We start from the raw sequence: 21,788 nt of genomic DNA on the forward strand, positions 1-21,788 counted from the left end.
AAATTGCATATAATAAATCCAGCTTTTGACTATTTAATACGGACAAGGTCCCAGTATAGACCGTTCCACTGTTGGTAAACAAACCACGCTGCATGGTTGGTATGGACGGGGAATGTTGGAGCGTAACATTCAATCTTGTCAACAGATGTTCTAACCAGTACAACATTTCCTCTATTCTTTTAGTAAAAAGAAAATACATCCCACGATCGGCTGCTTTGTTTCCAACAAACCCAATATTATTTTTTAATATTTTGTGTACCATTTCTACAAACTTTAGCTATCTGTTTTTGATTTGCATTTATGGCTTTCCATATTTTTCCACGTTTGGATGCCCAAAAACTTAGAACTGTGACGTTGCAATAGAAAGATATCTTAAAAGGTAGTGACAAACTTAATTGGATAACCCGCAACGAACCTTCGGCATCACGCACGAGGTCGGTTGGCGCTCCTTCTCAGTACACTTAATTGGCTTTCCGTGGAATCGGTGCATGGAAACTGCGTAATATTACTTTTCATAATTTGAAGGATAACCATTTCTAAGGAAGTGCAATCGATATCAAGACATCGCTAATGAATTAAGTGGAACGTGTGACGCCAATTAAGAAGTAACTGCTCTTTGTGGGATAATAAAGAAACCCAAGAAGTTTTTATTTTAAGACTGAAATTTCAATTTGCACCAGAAGATGAAAAGTACAGATACGTTACACGATACCATTTAGGAACTACACCGCGTGCTCTCTTTGTTGAATATTATAACGAAATCCAAGAGGTTTTTCATTTCAATTCTGAAATTTCAATTTGCACCAGAATTTAATAAAAAGACAGATACCTTTCACTGCTTGTCCTCGACCCAGCGAATATAATGATTTTTCAAAATGGTTTTATGGCTGCACGTTCTATATTAACGATTTGACTATTGTACTTTCCTTTGTAATTCCTTTGGCAAGGTTTGTGTGTTTCATATTGGGTTAGTTTGATAATAAATCGGTTCGTGTTTCTGTTATGAGCACTCACACTTGCGTCTGTATAGTTTCATTTATTTTACCTTTTTTCACAGCTTTGATATAAACATGTATAATACAACAAAAGAAGCAGTGAATTAGCTGTTGCAAACTGCTATCCAACCAAAATGACCTATGGTGCCCATGCAAAAAAAAAAACAATATAGCAGAGTCTTTCTCAAAGGTTAACATGCTCGATAGAGAAAGAATCTGCAATGGTCGAAACGTCAGGCCACTAAATATTTAGCAAGACAAAAGTAAGTAATAAACTTCGACTGGAAACGAGTATTCATCACCAACTCTAAATAGAAAATTTGATTTTGAAAAGTTGACACCAAGCTTTTGTTGGTATTACATTGATGTAATTTGTTTTTGTATGATAATGACCGGAACGACTTTGTCTGTTTTCATTTCAGTGAACGATGTGGGTGAGTCAATATCAGATACTTGGACAGTGATGATTAACGGCCCAGTGCAGTCCACTTACACGATCGAAGGGCTCACACCAAATACACGTTACAAAGTCACAATCAAGGGGTATTCCACAGCTGGGTTTGGCGAGTCCAGTACAGTTGATGCAACTACCAAAGCTAAGCGTATCCGTTAGTTATGTCTTTGCATGTGTCAATAACAACTATACATAAAAAAAAACCTGTATTTTAACCATTACAAGTTTATTACAGCAGTAAGATTTGGAGCTGAAAAAAAAACCTGAGTTTCTCTTGGAATAAAGCCATCCCAAGCATTTGTTTCCAGTGACTGTCATGCTGCGGCTAGACCTTCTCCTGATAGAGTCGATTGACGTGAACTATTACCGATTGGATTAATGGTGTTTTTCTCTACCATACAGAATAATATACTCTTCCAAAACCCAATACACGCTTTTTACCGGGAAAAACTTTAACATAACTGTTATAACAATGTTTCTTATTGTTGCCAAATTCGATATGAAGAAAGAAAAAGGCACATCTCAAAACCTGTCCAGTTGTTTATTCAATTGTGGAAATTATTGACAAAAATCAAACCTACAATATGATCTTGACTGCGACAGAAAGGCCATGGGATGTATGCATGGTCATTCTTTTGTAAATGAAAGTAAAATGGTCTATATACCACTTTATATAACAGGTTCACAATTAACTACGAATTTTTTTTTTTTTTTACCTTTTTCGGTAATATATAGCAAATGTTCTTGAAGATGTTTTCAAAGTGTTGAAATTATGCTGTTTTTCTCCATAAAATATTTTTGGGAGAACAAATTCAGTATTGGGTGCACAAACTTAGCAAGAAAAAGGAGGGATAGATTTGTTTATCCTTTGGTGCTAAAATCAAGCTGAAAAGTGGAAGACATATATTTGTTTATCCTTTGCTGCTCAAAACCAACCGAAACAGAGGAAGGGATAGATTGTTGTATCCCTTGAAACTAAAACACGACAACGAGTGTGATATAATGCAACAAATACGTGTGATTTATCCATTTTGAAAACGTTAGCATAGCAAAATTAGATTGAGTCGTCACAGCATATTTTTCACGATTTGGAGGAAAAAATTGTAAAATTTGTTGATTTAAAATCCTGTTTCGAGAGCAATTTACAGACCACAATGACAATTTTAAGCTGTAAATTTGAAAAATAACCAAATCTAAAAAAAATACAGTTAAATATGAACCTGTTATATGTACATCGTTCGTCTTGAGTGATTTTATAGTCCTGGCAAAAGTTTCAAATTAACTTGTCAAGTAACGACATCCATGAATTTTCATCAGAGAAAAAAAGAACACCGACATATCCAATATAAAGCCTCCAAACATGGAAGACAAGTTTTCATTTTACACTTTTACCGCATCAATTTTTTACAGACTGGAGGCGCGTAAATGTATCACTTCACTAATAATTGAAGAGGGAAACTGTCACAAACAGACTTGATTAATTAACAGCAATAAACCCAGTTCAACCTGAACTTTAGCATTGTGGATTGTACATCCGGGATATTGGCTACTGTTGTACATTTTGTTATTGTTTCGTTCTCGTTTAGGGGTTGCAATTGTTGTTTTAGGTGGTGTAGAGGAAATTAGAAACTACAGAATGTTTGAATTGGTTGGGTTGAATGTCGATAGACCAACGTTTTCCATTGCGCGGTCTTTACACACAAAGGCACATAGTGTACGACATTGTCGAAACCTTGATGGTTTTTGACGAATGAATTCGTTCCAATCATTTGGTTTTCGTTTAACATATCTTACAAGTAGTCTGCAAAAGAAATCTTTGACTCAATGGAGTGTTCGTGAAATAACTGATATAACAATATTTTAAAGAGATGTTTCGCTTATTAATAAAGAGACAAAAAGCTGTTGCAAATTGCTAACCAACCAAAATGACTATTCTTTAAATGGAATACATATGGTACACATGAGTCAGTGAATTGACGTTTCAACGCTAGCAAAAGACTTAGCTCGATTCGAAACATCAGGGCCCAATTTCATAGAGCTGCTTAAGCACAAAATTTTGCTTAAGCAAAAAAATCCTTGCTTAGTAAAATCAGATTACCGGCCAAGACTCAACTCAATTGTTATGCTAAGTAAACAACAGCTAAATACCAGTCACAAGCAATTTATATGGCATTAAATTTTTGCCAGTAACATGTGAAAAATAAGCGACCTATTTTCGTGCTTAAGCAAATTTTTGGCTTAAGCAGCTCTATGAAATTGGCCCCAGGCCACTTACTAATTAAGTTGCTGTTGATGGTTTAATAACAAGCTTATTTTGGTCAATATTTGAGCAAAATTAATTTGCTGACATTACAGCGCTTCAGAAACTTATTTTTCATGAACATCGGTATTCAAGTACACATGTCGTTACAAATAATTACACTCCATATAAATGATCACCCAAAATCATGATGTTTTTAATCAGAAGAAATGAATGTGAATATAGTTAATATTCAAATGGTATTCCTTTTCTGATTGATTTCAATGTTTGTTACTTGTAACAAATTGTTCATTGACTCTATCATGGCAGACGAAGGCATAATACCAAGATGCCCTCCTGCTGCTGACGGGGCTAGCCGAGTATAAACTATAATAGTAAGCTTTTAGTCAAATAAACTGACATCTTAATATTCATTATTCTAACGCATATGACAGAAGAAGCCTATACGAGCATTCATTTTTAACTGTTGTAATCACGTGTATTTAATTCAAAATTCATCAATTATGTTAACTTATAGCCAAAAATATATTAATGTTACTTATACCATTTTTATGTACATTTATTTCTGTTGTTTACGGTGCTATCATCACATTTACGGCCAGGGCATAATTTCGAAGAGCTGCTTTAAAGGCAATGTATGGACACTATTGGTATTTACTCAAAATAATTATTAGCATAAAACCTTACTTGGTGATGAGTATTGGGGAGAGGTTGATAGTATAAAACAGTGAGAAACGGCTCTCTCTGAAGTGACGTAGTTTCCAAAAAGAAGTAATTCTCCATGAATTTGATTTCGAGACCTCAGATTTAGAATTTGAGGTCTCGAAATCAACAATCTAAACACTCACAACTTCGTGTGACAATTGTGTTTTTTTCTTTCATTATTATCTTGCAACTTCGACGACCGATTGAGCTCACATTTTCACAGGTTTGTTTTTTATGCATATGTTGAGATACACCAAGTAAGAAGACTGGTCTTTGACAATTACCAATAGTGTCCAGTGTCCAGTGCATAAAGAGTAGCTAAGCACAACATGCTTACCAGTATAAGGTTACCTGCCAACACACCATGTCACATGCACTATTCCTGACTGGTATCCTGCTTATTTGCTTTCGAGACTTGTAAGGTAAGCAGCTTTATTATCAGTGGTGATCTTTCATAGAACTGCTTAAAGCATTAAAAGTAGCTAAGCACAACCAAATTCTCCTTACCACAATAAGCAAACCAACCAAAGTAGAATGTCACACGTACAATCTGTGACTGGTATCCTGCTTACTTTTGCTTAACAAAAATGTTGTAAACAGTATTTTCTGCTTAAGCAGTTCTACGAAATTTGGCCCATGTCATTTCGCTTCTTCAAATAGAATTGTATAAAGGTTGTAATACGCGATTGGTTTGGCTGAAGGTCTATATTTAACTGCACACTGTGTGCATGTTTTCATTAATCAAGCAAAACACATGAAATAACAAACCTATGAAATTCTGGTTTAGTCCGCTGTGTGGAAAATGGTGAAAATCATTACCAATATTGTAAGCATTATAGACATATTGTTCTTAATTGTTTGTTGTCACAACCGAAATCAGCAGTTGCATTTTGTTTAAGGTTTTTCAGATACAGATTTACTCGAAGATGACTTTATTTCAGAGGGAAATGTTTCTCAGAACAAAATGGTTCCGGTAGTGAATTTTATATAATCAGTCGGCTTTCAGAGTAAATATTCATTGGTGTTCTTTATCTTCACGAGTCCTACCTTATGATAACTTTAATTAAAATATGTATTAGTTGTCAATAATTACCGGCTTCTGAATTAATAGCTTCGGCAGCACCTTAGGCTGGAATGTAGAATAATTTGCGGCTGCAGCTGTCGGTGTTTTTTGTTTTGTTTTTTTTATTCTGCTGTAGCACTATTGTGATAGGGTTTCAGAACCTATGCCGTGGGGTTTCGCCAAATTAATTTTCTGGGTTTTTTCCTCCCACATTCAATTGTTTTACTCCCTTTCTTTTATTTTCTCTCCATGGTTTGTGTGGCTAGTCTAATGATTCAGTCCACTTTCCTGAGCAACCTTGGCATCACAACCAGAACTAATTATTGAAATGAAATGAAATTAAATTAATTTTTGCCAATGACCTTAACAGTAACAACCTGTGCTCCACTGCTTGTAAAATACACATAGCAGTAACCGAATGCACTAATTCAGAACCGGTCATGATTCGGCAGCGGTGTGGTATTTGCCACAGCTTAAGTACACTGGACACTATTGGTAATTGTCAAAGACTAGTCTTCACAGTTGGTGTATCTCAAGATATGCATAAAATAAAAAACCTCTGAAAATTTGAGCTGAATCGAAAGATTCAGGTAATAATGAAAGAAAAAAACACCCCTGTCACACGAAGTTGTGCGCTTTCAGACTGATGCTTGATTTTGAGAACTAGTTTTAGTAATTACCAACAGTATACACTGCCTTTAAGTTGCTGAATTTGTAAATAACAACAACCATTCCAGACTATATCACTTATGACTCTTTATTTGTTTCTCGCATTCCGAATAAACAACAACTATTATTATCAATAAACCGGCTGCATGGTAATAAAACCTATTAGAAATTATTACAATTGTTTTCAAATAGTTGTCGGCATATTCTGATCTTTTCAAAGAGGCTCGTTGTCTAATTATATCCATGAAGGAAACTCTATGTTATATCCGAGCCAAAGTTTAGAACGAATGTAGAACTCAAAACTGACATCGTGCCCACATAGGTCCTTTTCCGAATACACGGCTTCGATTTTGGATCGGCTTCATGCTACGTTCTCTAAAGTCTGAAGCCCTGAGCACGCACGGAAAGCACGCACAAAATTTTCAAAACAACCGCGGGGCCAAGCTAGCCTGAGCCTTATCTGAGCCGAAGGGTGCTTTAGCTGCATGTTTCGCGTAAACGTGAACCTGAACGTGAACGTAAACGTAAGAAAATTGTGTAGTTAAAACTCACGTTTTTAGCTTACGTAAAGTTACAATTTTTCACGTCAGGTACGTATGTGCGCGCAGACGTCATACGTGAGCATGAAATAAGCACAAAGTGGCGACACCACCCAAAATCAACACAATTTTTTTTATGTTCACGTTCACATTTTTGCTCGCGTAACGTGCAGCTTAACATTGCTAAAACAAACGCAGGCCATGCTAGCCTGAGCCGAATCTGAAGCCAAATCCGTAGTTTGCTGTTTAGGACAATTTACTGTATACGATTAAACTATTACGATTATTGCATAAACAATAAATAACAACAACAAAATAACCAAACAGTACATTATTTTGTAAAGCCTCTTAGTGTACGTTAAGGTCTTGGTCTAACGATCTGGCTTGATCTGAAAGATTCAAACCATCGCGATCTTGATGGGAATGAGATGCAAACTCCTGCTTCTTTACAATTCCCGCTGCCTCCAAGAAAGCTCTTCTATAAGCTGGACTTGTCAGTGTATAAATAAATGGATTGATAGCCGAGTTAACATAGACTAAACAACGGCATATGTTAAGAGCCAGGGAGAACTGATTGGCGGTCAGAGCCGGTGGTGCCCCGCTCAAATCCCTGATGGTCAGGGCTAGAGCGATGGACTCGAACGGCGCTAGAAAGATGAAGAAAGCCGTACCATTGAAGATCAGCATTCTGGTGATCTGATCCCGTATTCGATTTTGCTCCTCTGTATTGGCACTAAAAGGCCCCCTTCGTTTGGCCTCAATGTAGAGCTTTCGTGCAGTTAGGACGTACAGCGTCAAGTTCATGATCATCGTCAAAAAGAACGGAACAGTCTGGATACAGTTGGAGAAATTGAAGTACCATGTTACCACGGAAGAGCACTGGCCTATGGAGGTAGGTAGGTCGTCAGAATCGTCTCCTGATCCTGGTGGATACCATGAGATACACGTTTCCTTCCAGATCATTCTATCCGGAATGATGAGACTCGCGGCTGCAGCCCCGACGAGGAAACACCCCGCGACCCGCCTCGCAGGGACCCGCGTCCTCCTCCCGCCCCCCGATTTACTCCGGAAAGTAAAGGGCCGGCACACGGCGTTGTATCTCTCGAATGAAATAAGCGTGATCAGGAATTGAGACAAGAAGAAGCACAAGTCGGAGATGAAGTACAAAGTAACACACCCGGGTACTCCGAGGACGGTGTCATCGGTCAAGATGGGAGAGGCAAGGAATCGGGTTAGGCGAACCCCAATTGCCACAGCGATGAGTGTTATATCAACAACTGCCAAGCAAGCTAGGTAGAGATTACTAGTAACTTTCCGCATCCACGGTACACGTGCGATGACTATCAGAAAAGCACCATTTCCAAGCAATCCTATGGTCAGAATAACTGGCATGATGATACAAATCACCACTGTATCTTCCTGGCTGTACATATAAGAGGTGACATTGTCCTTAGTGAGGAGTAAAACAGCCTGGTCCTGATCGCACAATGTGCGCTGCTGCTCGTCCGAGGAGTTCATTCTCGGATATCATAAGTTACATGAGTTCCTATATCCCTTGTGGTTCTGTGTTAATGTTGTGAATACAGCTGAGTCAATCGGTTAATCATTATCCTTCGAATGTTTTTAGTTGCTGGTTTATTGTTTTTAAGAGGGATGGCTTTTCCGTTTCCGAACAAAACACAAATTAACAGATGGCAAATACTGGTTATTTACACATAGTGCTGAGCTACAAGCCCGGTTCGTACGTAATGCAAATGCGAATGTGAAGCGAAGAATGTTAGCCGCAGTGGAGCTGTGCTCAACTCTTGCAAATATTTCTTGACGAAACATCTTAATATCATACACAGGGATTTCTGCAAGCCCGCTGCTCTAAAGCTCAACCGCCAATAATGCACAGTCGCTGGTCTCTAATAATTATGACATTCACCCAAAGGGAATTGTCGAGTGACACAATCCATTCCTGTCATCTTTCTCATCAAGACCACACTCCAACGTGTGATAAACGATGATGGATGGTGTGTGTTCCCTCCAGAAGCTGTGTAACCATCGCACGTGTTTGATGAATACACCCCAATCAAATCTATACTATTATTTACAACCATGAATATCACCAACAGAACGCGGATTATAAAAACATAATAAGTAGCGACGGATCGTGTGGTGTTTGTGTAGTGCAGTGTGATCATAGGGCTAGCTCCGTGGTGCGACAGAAGATTTTTATTATCTGGGCCACGAAGGATGAGAGATTGGCTTGGAAATGGATCTGCATATGTCACACGTGATGTTTAGATTGGGGTGACCGGCAACTATAGCTGTCATTGCTATACCAATGTCCTCCAATGTAGCTGTCGGTGCCTAAACAGGCTTTAGAATTAAAGGAACACGTTGCCTTGGATCGGTCGAGTTGGTCTTTGAAAAGCGTTTGTAACCGTTTGTCATAAAATGCATATTATGGTTAGAAAGACGTTTAAAAGTAAAATACAATGCTCCACACACATTTGCCTCGAAATTGCGTGGTTTTCCTTTTACTTTGCTAACTAACACGGTCGGCCATTTGTAGGAGTATTGGCCAACCGTGTTTGTCGACGAGAGGAAAAAGGAAAACCACGCAATTTCGAGTGATACTTGTGTGGATCGTTATATTCTATTTTTAAAATATCTTAGTTTCTAACCATGCATTCTTCAACAAACGGTTACATGCGCTTTTCAAAGACCAACTCGACCGATCCAAGGCAACGTGTTCCTTAAAGGGAATATACTTTATTACACTATGGCAGAACTTAATGTTTCAAGTTACTTATAAGCCTAGCTGCCAAATAATGCACCATAACTTAAAACCAACACCAATTAAAAACAAAGAATTATGTTACCTCTATTCTGTTTGAGTGCGAGCTGACTTTTAAACTCACGCGGCGGATTTAACAGTGTGGGTTTTACTTTTAAAGGGAGAGTATTCCTGAGGTAAATACTTCAAGTATTGTTGACCATGATATTGGCTACAGCTGTTGATAGTTCATAACAATTTATTTTGAGAAACATCCCTTGATGTTTCTGAGAATGTAATAAGGGGACTTTAAATGTTAAGTGATTAGTGCAACCTGCTTTTGATTTTTTATTCAACATGTTCTTAACACGTTGGCTGTGACATCCAAGTTATGTCGGAGAGCAATCTTCCAAACTCATAAATATTTGTTACCAATAATTACAGTTTGTTAGATCTCTTCTCTGCATGCTTCCATAATGTATCTTTATCGTTTGTTTTTTTTAAGTCGAAAGTTCACGGTGCGTCTTGAAAACTCTTTTAAAACCATCTTAAAGGCACTTGACACTATATCATTAATTATTTAAAACAGCTGTTTGCTTTCTTGACAACTGGGTGTTTTTTCCCTTCATTACTCTCTGGCTACTTTGATTACCAATTGGGCCCAAGTTGTATGCATACGTTGGAATACAGTCTGATAAAATACTGGTCTTTGACCACAGCTAAAGGTGTCCAGTGCCTTTAAACCATCTTAACAAGAATGAACCGAATGTAAAACGAGTGCTGCGATTGATAACTTGAACTTTAATATCATGCGCCTCACCCCTCGGCGCATTCTTCGCTATGCATCAAACACGTGTAACCAAATCCAGGTCAAAAGTCAGATAAAGATACATCGCACTGTCTGACCCAGACAAGTGAGATGATCCTTTGCCTTCACAGATTAGTGTGTCTGTGAGTTAAAGATACTCCTCAAAACCAAGTATTCAATGTAGGATGGAACCTGGTCTTTAGTCGTAGAGGAATTTCGTAAAAATAGCTATATTTCAACCAATTTAGAGGGTTTGGGAGACATTTTTGTGGGCTTAATGCGGACTGAAATGTTTCTCAGATACAATTCGTCACATCCTTAGAAAATGAATGGTCACTTGTTATGTTGTAAACTGCTCACAAACCCAAATGACTGAATGGTCGCAGTCGTGACTGTGTGTCATTGAGCAAGATACTTTACTATAATTGCTTCTCTTCACCCAGGGGTATAAATGGGTACATTCGAGAGTAGAGGTTGATATTGTGAATGAAATAGCCTTTGGAGCGAAATAAATGGTTGTCCAGGTTGTATACTCCCAAGGGAGCCGAGAAACATTTAAAAAAGGGATGTTATTGACCCTATGACCAGGGCACTAATGTAAAGTGCATTGATACGGTTTATTGTAAACTGCGCTATATAAGACTTGTTATTATTTATTTATTTATTTATCATTTATTTAATGGTGTGTACATTTAGTTACCATAGTCTTTCTCGAAGACAAAAAGACAAGTTTAATAACTTTGAGTAAGGAAATGTTTTAAAAGATTAAAAGAGAGTGATTAAATATGAACAAATGTTTGTAATTAAAACTGTGTGTTGGAAACAATTACACATTCAAAGAGCAAGCTCGGCATTTTTAACCCAAGTTGTGAAATAGTTCTCAAATGAACGAGAATGAACATTTAAAATGTACCCATTAAGATATGAAAAAGGTTTAACATGGTGTTCAGCGAAGAAGCTTTGTTTTTATCATCACTATGTCAAAAATTGTTTTGTTTATTTAAATCACCAACCAGCAATGCATATAGTTCCTGCTCTTGCGATGTTCTCCAAGTTCTCAAAATTCCCCGTCGTAAATCTGAGCTTATCGAAATAAACATTGATCGTCTGGGTTGGTCTTGTCAACAAAATAGAAGACTAAATTTGAGGGCTCCTCTGGGGAACTATTATTCTTAGACCATGGAATGGAACACACGAAAAATAATGAAACGTGACTGTTCTGAAAATACACCTCGACAGCAGACGTTCGCCTTCACTTTTAGCATTTAATCAATTAACGTGTTAGACACGAACATCCGAGGCATGATACAAAATTACAGCAGAACAAAAAGAACAGGTTTTTTTACTTGTCTTGAATTATTTTATATCATTTTGCTTTTAAGGGTATGCCAAGCATAGTTGGATCATGTGGGCGATTATTCAATTAACTGCCCTAGTTTTACACAGATACAATTTATTTCACGTCAGTTTATGTTGCAATAGAATCAAAGGAATATTTGCAAACAAAGCAGTAGTGTATGTCTTGTTATGTCACATTTAAACATTTTTTAACTTGTATTATTGTTGTTTTTTCATATATTTGTGCGCTTATTTATCATTTCTTTAATTAAGAACGTACTCCGAGAGGAAAACCGCTTAACAAACTCCACACAGTTTCACGTTTAAAGACAGTGAACACTATTGGTAATTGTCAAAGACCAGTCTTCTCATTTAGTGTAAATCAACATTTGCATAAAATAACAAACCTATGAAAAATTTAGCTCGATTGGTCGTCGGAGTTGCTAGATAACTATGAAAGAAAAAAACACCATTGTCACACGGAGTTGTGTGCTTTTAGATGCTTGATTTCGAGACCTCAAATTTTAAACTTGAGGTCACGAAATCAAATTCGTGGAAAGTTACTTCTTTCTTGAAAACAACGTGACTTCAGAGGGAGCCGTTTCTCACAATGTTTTATACTATCAACCTCTCCCCATTACTCGTTACCAAGTAAGGTTTTATGCTGATAATAATTTTGGGTAACTACTAATAGTGTCCACTGCCTTTAAAACGTTTGGAGACAAAGCAGAATAATTTACCCACGGAGTGATACCGACAGCAAAAGGGCTTTTAATTTGATGTATCTTGTGATTCTGAACCTGTACTCCGCTCAGTTAGCTCAGCAGGCCACCGGTTACCAGGGCCCAATTTCATAGCGCTGCAAGCCAATTTCCGTGCTTACGGTGCAAGCATATTTCACGGATTAGCAGGAAACTTAGGTGGCCATATTGCGCGTTCACCGTGCGTTTGTTTTGCTACGTAATTTATTTTCGTGCAGTAAGCACCGGAATGTTATCTTGCCTTATCGTGTTTACGGTTAGCAGCGCTATGGAATGAAGATCGCACAGTAAGCATAAAATCGGCCGCTAAGCAGCGCTATTAAATTTGACCCAGGGCTTTGGATAAAACAAAAAGAAGGATGTTCCTCCTGATTAATAGTCAACAGAGGGCAGGTTTCCTTTACGACTGACGGTGAACTGTGACACATTTTATTACTAAGCTTGTACTTAGCGGTTTTACAAACTACAAAGCCGCTAAGTTTTAAGATATGGTCATGTCATACACGATGTAATTTACATGCAACCAGTTCCAGGCATTCTCAAAGAAGAGAATCTGTTGACATTTGAATATTCACACATTTCATGGGAATCGTAAAGCATTGTTTGAAACATGACTAATGTGCTACTGAAATGGCCCTGTAGCATGCACTGCAATTGGTTGCCTCCAACCATGGTTGCCTGTAAAAGAAAGTTGCCTCGTGTGACACATCCTTAAACTTTTCTCGCTGATGAAATCAACCTAAGCAAATAACGCGTATACATATACAATAAAATCGATTCGATTGAAAAGCAAATATTATGACCGACTTTTATCGATTACTCCTGTGAGGGTGAATAGACATCCTGCAACTAGTGAAGAAGCCCTGAGGCATCTTCTAAGATGGCTCAGCAAAGGGAGGCTAATTATCTTTTCCTTATGGACTCGTTGTCCATTTCTCGACAACAGTCATTGGCTTTTTGGGGCAACCCTTTGATCATTGTGTACAGTTTTTCATTTCTAGTGTTCTAAATTTGTTTATTTTATTTCATTTGTTATTTACCTTATGCTGTTGTGTGTAAATTGTTGCCTGTGAATAAATCAAATCAATCAACCAATTGTATCGAATTAAGCATAGGCAACAGCGTTGTTACACCAGCCAGTGACAAACCAGAAACAATCTTGTAACGTTAAAAACAAAAGCGACCCTATATATAATATATACCATCCCGATTCTTAGTTAACTCATGCGTTAGAAAACCCTTTGGGGAAGAAGAAATTGCCAGATATTCTCAGAAATATTTCAAAACGAAATTTCGAGCTTGTGAAAACACACAACTTCGTGTGACAAGGGTGGTTTTTTTTTACCAATATTCTCTCGCCACCTCGACGACCAATTGAGCTAAACTTTTCACAGGTTTGTTATCTTATGCATATGTTGAGAAACACCGAGTGAGAAGACTGGTCTTTGACAATTACCAAATTTTAAAATTCACGTCGATACGATAAACTTCAGATCCAAACTCCAAAACTAACCAAACAAATGGTGTTTAATGTGTAACATTAGTAAGAAAGAATAAATAAGTATAGTATGATCTCATCATGATTAGTAATCCTAATCTATATAAGTATATGCGTCCATAATTAATTTAAAACACTGAATCTTAATGCAAAAATGAGTTCTACTTATAGTGTAGTTGGTACATTCCTTGACCTTCCGAGTGTAACCATAAACTATGTAAAAAATCAAAATTCCTTTAAAGGCAGTGGACACTATTGGTAATTACTCAAAATAATTATTAGCATAAAACCTTTCTTGATTACGAGTAATGGGGAGAGGTTGAAGATATAAAACATTGTGATAAACGGCTCCCTCTGAAGTTCCATAGTTTTTGAGAAAGAAGTAATTTTCCACGAATTTGATTTCGAGACCTCAGATTTAGAACTTGAGGTCTCGAAATCAACCATCTAAACGCACACAACTTTGTGTGACAATGTTTTCTTCTGTCATTATTATCTCGCAACTTTGATGACCGATTGAGCTCAAATTTGCACAGGTTAGTTATTTTATGCATATGTTGAGATACACCAACTGTGAAGGCTAGTCTTTGACAATTACCAATAGTGTCCACTGCCTTTAATAGGTTTTCCCGACCAATTTCAACGAAATTGTATTCAACTAAACACCAAGCTCTTTTGATGTTGTTTGGAAATGAATGCTCCGTTGCATCAGCATTGAACAACAGTCAACAATCACTGGTCAAACAATTTAATTCAAACGCATTATGTCGAAAGTGCAATTCAATTTCGCAAAAATAAGCAAGAGGCTGGTAAACCATTCAATTGTATATTTTTGGCTTGCGGCAACACCATGTGTGCATCTACTTGCCAGGTATAGTTTGTTCATAGAGAACTGTCTTTCATTCAATTGTAAATAGGTAGGCCTAGTATGTAGACATTCGAAAGAAAATGGATAAGATGTAGTCTTCAATGTTCATAAGAATGACTAAAAAACGAACCCGATGTCAAAAATAACGAAATCGTCATAGTGCATGAAAAAGACACTGATACAATAGGGGCTAAAGGTAGACCCATAGTTTGAATAATCCGGGGAAACATGCGTGAATTTATTTAAATGCGTTAAAGGAACACGTTGCCTTGGATCGGTCGAGTTGGTCTTTGAAAAGCGTTTGTAACCGTTTTTATAAAATACATATGGGTAGAAAGATGTTGTAAAAGTAAAATACAATGATCCACACAAACATGCCTCGAAATTGCGTGGTTTTCCAAAATTCTTCCTTTTACCTCGTCGACTAACACGTCGGCCATTTATGGGGGTCAAAATTTTGACCCCCATAAATGGCCGACCATGTTAGTTCGCACAGTAGAAGGAAAACCACGCAATTTCGAGGCAAACTTGTGTGGATCATTGTATTCTACTTTTAAAACATCTTTCCAACCATATGCATTTTATAAAAAACGGTTACAAACGCTTTTGTTTTGACCAACTCGTCCGATCCAAGGCAACGTGTTCCTTTAAACTTTTCTTTCTTTTTTGCTGAAACTAACCGAGAAAAACCTACACCACTTTTCGACAAAAGTCCATTCAAAATAGGCAGCTGTAGTAAGTTGGTTTTTCAGTTTTCAGACACGGTGCTTAGCCCGGGCTTAACCAACGATGACATGGCTTGCTGTTTGGGTGATCTTCCACCAACCAGGCTCCGGCTAACCTGCACCGGGGGAAGCTTCAACGTTGCAGACGGCAGTTGGGCGACCTTTCTCCCCTCGGTCGTACTCTCCTCCGGGCACTCGTAATTCGGGTTTGAAGACGCACCAGTCGAGTTCCCGATTTCAAGATTATCAAGTTCTACTTGGAGTTCTGGACCAATCTCTGAGCGGAATTTGACTATATCGAATGGAGGTGGTGATAGTAGTCCTTGGGTTGCATCCGGAGCTCCTAGGTTGCTAGGGAGAGCTACATCTTCCATGAAGCAACTGTCGTCATCGTCGTCAGAGGTCTCAATAAAAGAAGGCATTCTCGCCATGCTGAGTCGTCTGCCAACTTCGTGGTAATTGTCTGGCGGGGCCGAGCCCATGTTTTTACCGTTGTCCATAGCGATTACACTCTGCCTCCTTGCCGGTTTCAGCATGGTGGAAGCATGTTCTTTCCTGCTGTTAAATGACTCCATACCTTCCTTCTGTGCTTTCGTCTCATTGCGAACCGAGTACATGTACCTCCCTTTCGCGGCGAATTTGGAGAGGCCCTTTCTGTCTGTGTGGGTTTCCGTGGATACTTCCGTTACCGAATGATGACGTAGTGCTCGCCTCGATGCTTCCATTTCGTACAGCTCTTGTCGCAGCTGATGTTGATACCGTGAAATGTTATTCGCTGCCCGCTTCTGGAGTTTGTCCATCTGCTTCTCGGTGTTGTTTAACCGGTTCTTCTCGGCAGCGTTGATGATGCCGTTTCGGTGCCGTGTGTGAGCGCTGTGACGCCGTATGTTCTCCAGACGTTTCCTGGCGAGGATGTCACCGGCATCGTGCTTTCGTTCCTTTCCCTTCGTCTTCGTCTTGTCCTGCTCTGCTGCTGTCCGTCCACGGATATCTAGCGGGAGTTTGGAGGTAGACTGCCGAGTAACAAACGGAGCTGCAAGGAGCGTAGACATCTTCACTTAGTCAAGTTTATCAATCTCAGAGAAAGACTGATGTGCACATGAGATATTAAACTGTGAGGATGTGGTGCTGCTCAAGAGTGAGCGTTTTCTTCAAATTGTCAAACTTCATTTCTTTTTTCAAAGACGGCAAGTGGAGCCCCATTTTGTTCAGATTGTCGAGCTCAATGAAGGTTCTCATTTATCCACAAAAGTTCAAACCAGTGGTCCGGTACAGTATCCAAGACATTTTAGTATGCTATTCAGACAACAGTTTCTAAAAATGAAATATCACTTCAAAAGAACTCATCAGAAAAGTTTGTGATCCCAGCTCTGCATATAACGGTCTCTCCTGTGCCAGTTATATTCCACAATTAAAAGTTCGCCTACTCAAGACGAACAGGACAACTGCATCCACCTTTGTTGACATCCTATAGATACCGTCAAAGGAGATAATCCCATAATCCGAAATAGATTTTTAATCTCACAGCAGGGAAGGTACCAAGGACCCAAAGGACCCAAATTGGCATCTTGAGGGCTTGCCAATCGATACCGGAAAATGAGAGTCTCAATCATGCCGCGAATGCGGGAGGCACGGGCCCGTTGGTTAGACTTGGTAACAAGAGTGTAGATTAATGACAGATCAGTCGGGCTAATTAGTTGCCCTTTTCGTGGTCCACATACGTCATTGTAAACAATGTATTTATATTTCAAACACAAGACCTGTTAAGAGTTGCTCAATATTCAATAATGATCTGTTTGTTTATTTTGCTGTCTTTGTAACAAAAAGTGTACTCATGATTGTGACTGTTCACATAAATAACTTCCAATGTTTTGTCAACGTTTTGCAACTATTTACTGTGTGGTGAATCGGGCAGTTTCACCAGAGAAGTTTCACTGGCATACAAAAGTAAAAGTTGTTATTATTCAAGAGTCAGGGCATCACGGACACCAGCTAAAATGGAAGCCGATTATAACACACAACTACAATTCCTTCCTCGAACACACAGCAGCCCTTGGTAAGGAGATATTTCCCCCATGAATTCACCATTATTATTCCAATTAGGTTATTGCCATGAAGGCACTTATTTGTAGCCTTCACATTTTGTTTTGCCCGAAGGCAACACCATGAGTGTTACGCTACCAAGGGAATGTCATCTCACTCTGAATTCACGGAAAATTTAGATAGAGAGAGTTCACAATAAAAATCGAAGAAAAAAAAGGTGTGGAAACTCACACATACGACTTTCACAACCTCCATAAGTTCTTTTTTATACGCAATTCTATAAACGTTCCATTGATCGTACCGTCCAGAATTAGGGCATCAATGTTTGTGTATCGAAGTGTTCTCTAAGAGGCTTTTCACTTCAAGCTGTGACAGACTCACAATTGAGTTCAGAGGAGTTTCCAAACTTAAGTTACAATCCTCTTATGGGATTTGTCACTTCGGACCAATTCAACCTGATGATCATAATGACAATTGCCAAAAGTAAAAACAACTCAGAAATGCACCACTTTCCTACGGCAAATAGTACATAGGCTTATAACCTGTGACTTAAAGGAACATGTTGTCTTGGATCGGTCGAGTTGGTCTTTGAAAAGCGTTTGTCACCGTTTGTTATAAAGATGATTAAAATGTAGAATACAATGATCCACACACATTTGCCTCGAAATTGCTTGGTTTTCCTTTTACTTTGCGAAATATTACGGTCGGCCATTTATGGGAGTCAAAAATGTGACTCCCATAAATGGCCGACCGTGTTTGTCGACGAGGTAAAATGAAAACCACTCAATTTCGAGTGATACTTGTGTGGATCATTATATTCTACTTTTAAAATATCTTTCTAATCATACGCATAATATAACAAACGGTTACATACACTTTTCAAAGACCAACTCGACCGATCCAAGGTACTGGTGTTTAGAATAATGGTGTTTAGAATAATGTGTGTAGCCTAAGCACAGTATACTCATTATTTTCCTGAGTTCTGTGGACAAAGATTACAGGAATTTATAACTCGAGATGGATTTGAACCCTCAACCTCTGCCAATCTAGAGCAGATGCATTACCAACTAGACCACCGAGATCGCTCGCCATCAAGACGCAGTTCGAATCCTCTTAGATGCCCTTCTTGTTGTGTTTCAAATAACCCCTATCTGAACGGGTTTACCTATAAAGCAGGACACCTTTTGACTACAAATTCAGTCAAGATAATATTCTAGATGAGCGAGGCCTACTGATAGACGCAACTTTGTCTGTCTATTTGTTCCATCATCAACTTAAGTGGGCCCAACGTCCAATATTTTGAAAGTGTATAATCTGGAGAGATGCCAAGAACCAACAATGGCGCCTCACACCCTCGAGCTTGACTATACTGCATGGTATCCTACGACGACTTTATACATGCACGAACATTGAACAACTAGAAGATTACAGAGATTGACTGTATCTTTGATATTATCAAAAACCATACAGCACATCAGCGGTAACTACACTGCAAAAAAAAACTGGGGTGTCAAGTTGACACCATGGACGTTACCACGTTGTAAGATACTGAAGCGAGAATCAGAAGTAACACCTCCCTCAGGGTATTACAAAACATTGATTTCTGAAATTTGTTTACATTGGTGATACAACAGCACCATATAAAAGAAGTTAATTTGATTCCGTCTTCAGTAGTTAATGTGATAACACCCATGGTTTCATAGTTTACACCGCAGTTTTTGCAGGTGACTAATGGCTCTAACATAACACCACGCCCACAAGTTGAAACATCATTCACTTTAGATTAGTTACTATTCGCAATATTCGTCACTATTTCTACAGCTCACACAGTGTATACAATTTGATCAAATTAGTGAAAAACAGGGCCAAGCGATTCAAGAAAGTAGGTTGAGTACACACGTGCATGAGTACACAGTGTACGACTGCCGCATAAGCACTCGCAAGGCGGTATTCTTGACTTTGTATACTATCCGATTGCAACCTTTAACCAGATTGGAGCTCGCAATTAATTTCATTAAAATTGCAGCAAAGTGCGTATAAATAACGCAGTGGGGTAATGATGTTTGTGGTGTCCGATAACCTGAATAATTAACAGGGTACTTGGGGGTGTCGATCGGCCAGTGAAAGAGAGGGGCTGAATGAGGCTTAGCTTGGCAGCCGGTAGGGCAATCGACCGGCTCATCACGGGTTCGATCGATGGTGGTGGGTAGCCATGGGATGCCCTAAGAGAGTTGTGTTTTGGTCTCAAGGTTGGTTATAATCTCTTATGGATGGGGGAAATAACTGCAGGTAGAAGCTTAAAGGCACTGGACACGTTTTGTTCAAAGACCAGTATTCTCACTTGGTGCATCCCAACATATGCACAAAATAACAAACCTATAACAGGTTCATATTTATCAATATAAACCACAAGGTTCATATTTAACTACAATTCATATTTTACTACAATTTGAACATTTTTGGCTCAATTGGTCATCGAAGTTGCTAGAGAATAATGAAAGAAAATATACCCTTGTTGCATTACCTTGGTGTGCTTTCAGATGTATTAAAGGCTTCAGGTGAAGTATATTATTATTTGAGCGACAAATTACCCCCTTTCTAAAAAAGAACTGCGTTACTTCAGAGGGAGCCGTTTTTTACAATGTTTTATACTATCTCTCTCAATTGCTTGTTACCAAGTAAGTTTGTTATGCTAACAATTTATTGTTTTAAGTAATTAGGAATTGTTCTTCGCAGTTAAAGGCACTGATGGGGTCGATTTCACAAAGAGTTAGGACTAGTCCTAACTTAGGACTAGTCCTAGGAGATATACAAATTTACATGGATAGTCCTAAGTTAGGACGAGTAACTGGTCCTAACTCGAGACAAGACTAGTCCTAACTCTTTGTGAAATCCACCTTTAACTGTGAGGAAGTAGAGCATAACGCCTATATACAGTACAAATGTTTATACAGAGCATGGAGGATCACATAAGACCGTATCTGAATTGTCGGCTAACAGCTACGGCTTCGTTGCATATAGGGGCGTTGCTAAGCCGCATCCGTAGCTGCAGCTGTAGCCGCCAATTCAAAAATAGTATGTTCATTAGCTGTTCCGACCTTATGTCGGAAAAACTGTTTAAGCTATTCTTTTTTTCTTGGTCAGCAGGAAGTGGGAGAAAAATAAAATAATAATTGACTGCTTCGTTCTTTTTTAGAATCTAAACCAAGGTAAAAAATTAGTTCCTGAACAATATTTTAATCACCGACGTCAAAAAGATGACAGCACAATTCTCATTCTTAGCGTTGAATGTTCGACAACAACAAAATGGAAAAAAGCCACGCCACCTTCAAGCTCTACACATCAACGAAATATTTACAGGGCGATGAAACTAATGTTGTGACGTCACAATGACGCCATCAGCATGACAATCTGTCCGCTGGATATTCTGTCCCCGTCCCCCATCATATGGGAAATTAATATAGTCCGAAGAGTGATTCAAAAAGAGGGCGCTATCAGAAGAAGTTTGTGCCACAGACATAAAGAACACTTTGTATTTTTGGTTGATGCACAGTTTGCCAGGGGTGGAGCAGAATTTCCTGCCACACCGGTGCTACAAAGACTAGTCTTATCTCGAGTTAGAACAAGTTAATCGTCCTAACTTAGGACTAGCCACACGTTTTGTATATCTCCTAGGACTAGTCCTACGTTAGGACTAGTCCTAGACTCTTTGTGAAATCGACCCCTGGACACTGTTGGTAATTACTCAAAATAATTGTTAGCATAAAACCTTACTTGGTAACGAGTAATGGGGAGAGGTTGATAGTATAATAAAATTGTGAGAAACGGCGCCCTCTGAAGTGACGAAGTTTTCGAGAAAGAAGTAATTTTCCACGAATTTGATTTCGAGACCTCAGAATTAGATTTTGAGGTCCCGAAATCAAGCATCTGAAAGCACACTACAACTTCGTGTGACAAGGTTTTTTTTATTTCGTTATTATCTCGCAACTTCGACGACCAATTGAGCTCAAATTGTCAGCGGTTTTATTATTTTGTGCACATCATGTTGAGATACACCACGTGAGACTTGTCTTTGACAATTACCAAGGTGTCTTTGACAGTTACCAGGGTGTCCATGCCTTTAAAGGCAGTAGACACTGTTGGTAATTACTCAAAATAATACTTAGCATAAAACCTTACTTGGTAATGAGTAATTGGGAGCTGTTGATAGTATAAAACACTGTGAGAAACAGCTCCCTCTGAAGTAAAGTAGCTTTCGAGAAAGAAGTAATTTTCCACGAATTTGTTTTCGAGACCTA

At 38.6% G+C, this 21,788-nt stretch overlaps 3 protein-coding genes across 3 annotated transcripts in view; 1 reads left to right on the plus strand and 2 right to left on the minus strand.

Annotated features, from left to right (window-relative positions):
* The window catches only part of LOC139951047 (cadherin EGF LAG seven-pass G-type receptor 1-like), a 40,172-nt gene extending 33,256 nt beyond the window's left edge, over positions 1 to 6,916 (plus strand). The window contains exon 11 of the mRNA XM_071949866.1: positions 1,418 to 6,916. Coding sequence (XP_071805967.1) covers positions 1,418 to 1,608 — 191 coding nt within the window. The 3' untranslated portion in view covers positions 1,609 to 6,916. The remainder of the gene's footprint in view (positions 1 to 1,417) is intronic.
* A 117-nt stretch (positions 6,917 to 7,033) lies between these two features.
* On the minus strand, positions 7,034 to 8,203 carry LOC139949530 (thyrotropin-releasing hormone receptor-like). The gene has a single exon (XM_071947908.1). It carries the CDS (start codon positions 8,201 to 8,203, stop codon positions 7,034 to 7,036), a length of 1,170 nt encoding a protein of 389 aa, XP_071804009.1.
* Positions 8,204 to 15,375: 7,172 nt separating this feature from the next.
* Positions 15,376 to 16,836, minus strand: LOC139951253 (uncharacterized). The gene has a single exon (XM_071950046.1). It carries the CDS (start codon positions 16,497 to 16,499, stop codon positions 15,471 to 15,473), a length of 1,029 nt encoding a protein of 342 aa, XP_071806147.1. The 5' UTR covers positions 16,500 to 16,836; the 3' UTR covers positions 15,376 to 15,470.
* Between the last annotated feature and the right edge of the window lie 4,952 nt (positions 16,837 to 21,788).

Source organism: Asterias amurensis, chromosome 2 (assembly GCF_032118995.1).
Source record: "Asterias amurensis chromosome 2, ASM3211899v1".
Classification (NCBI taxonomy): domain Eukaryota; kingdom Metazoa; phylum Echinodermata; class Asteroidea; order Forcipulatida; family Asteriidae; genus Asterias; species Asterias amurensis.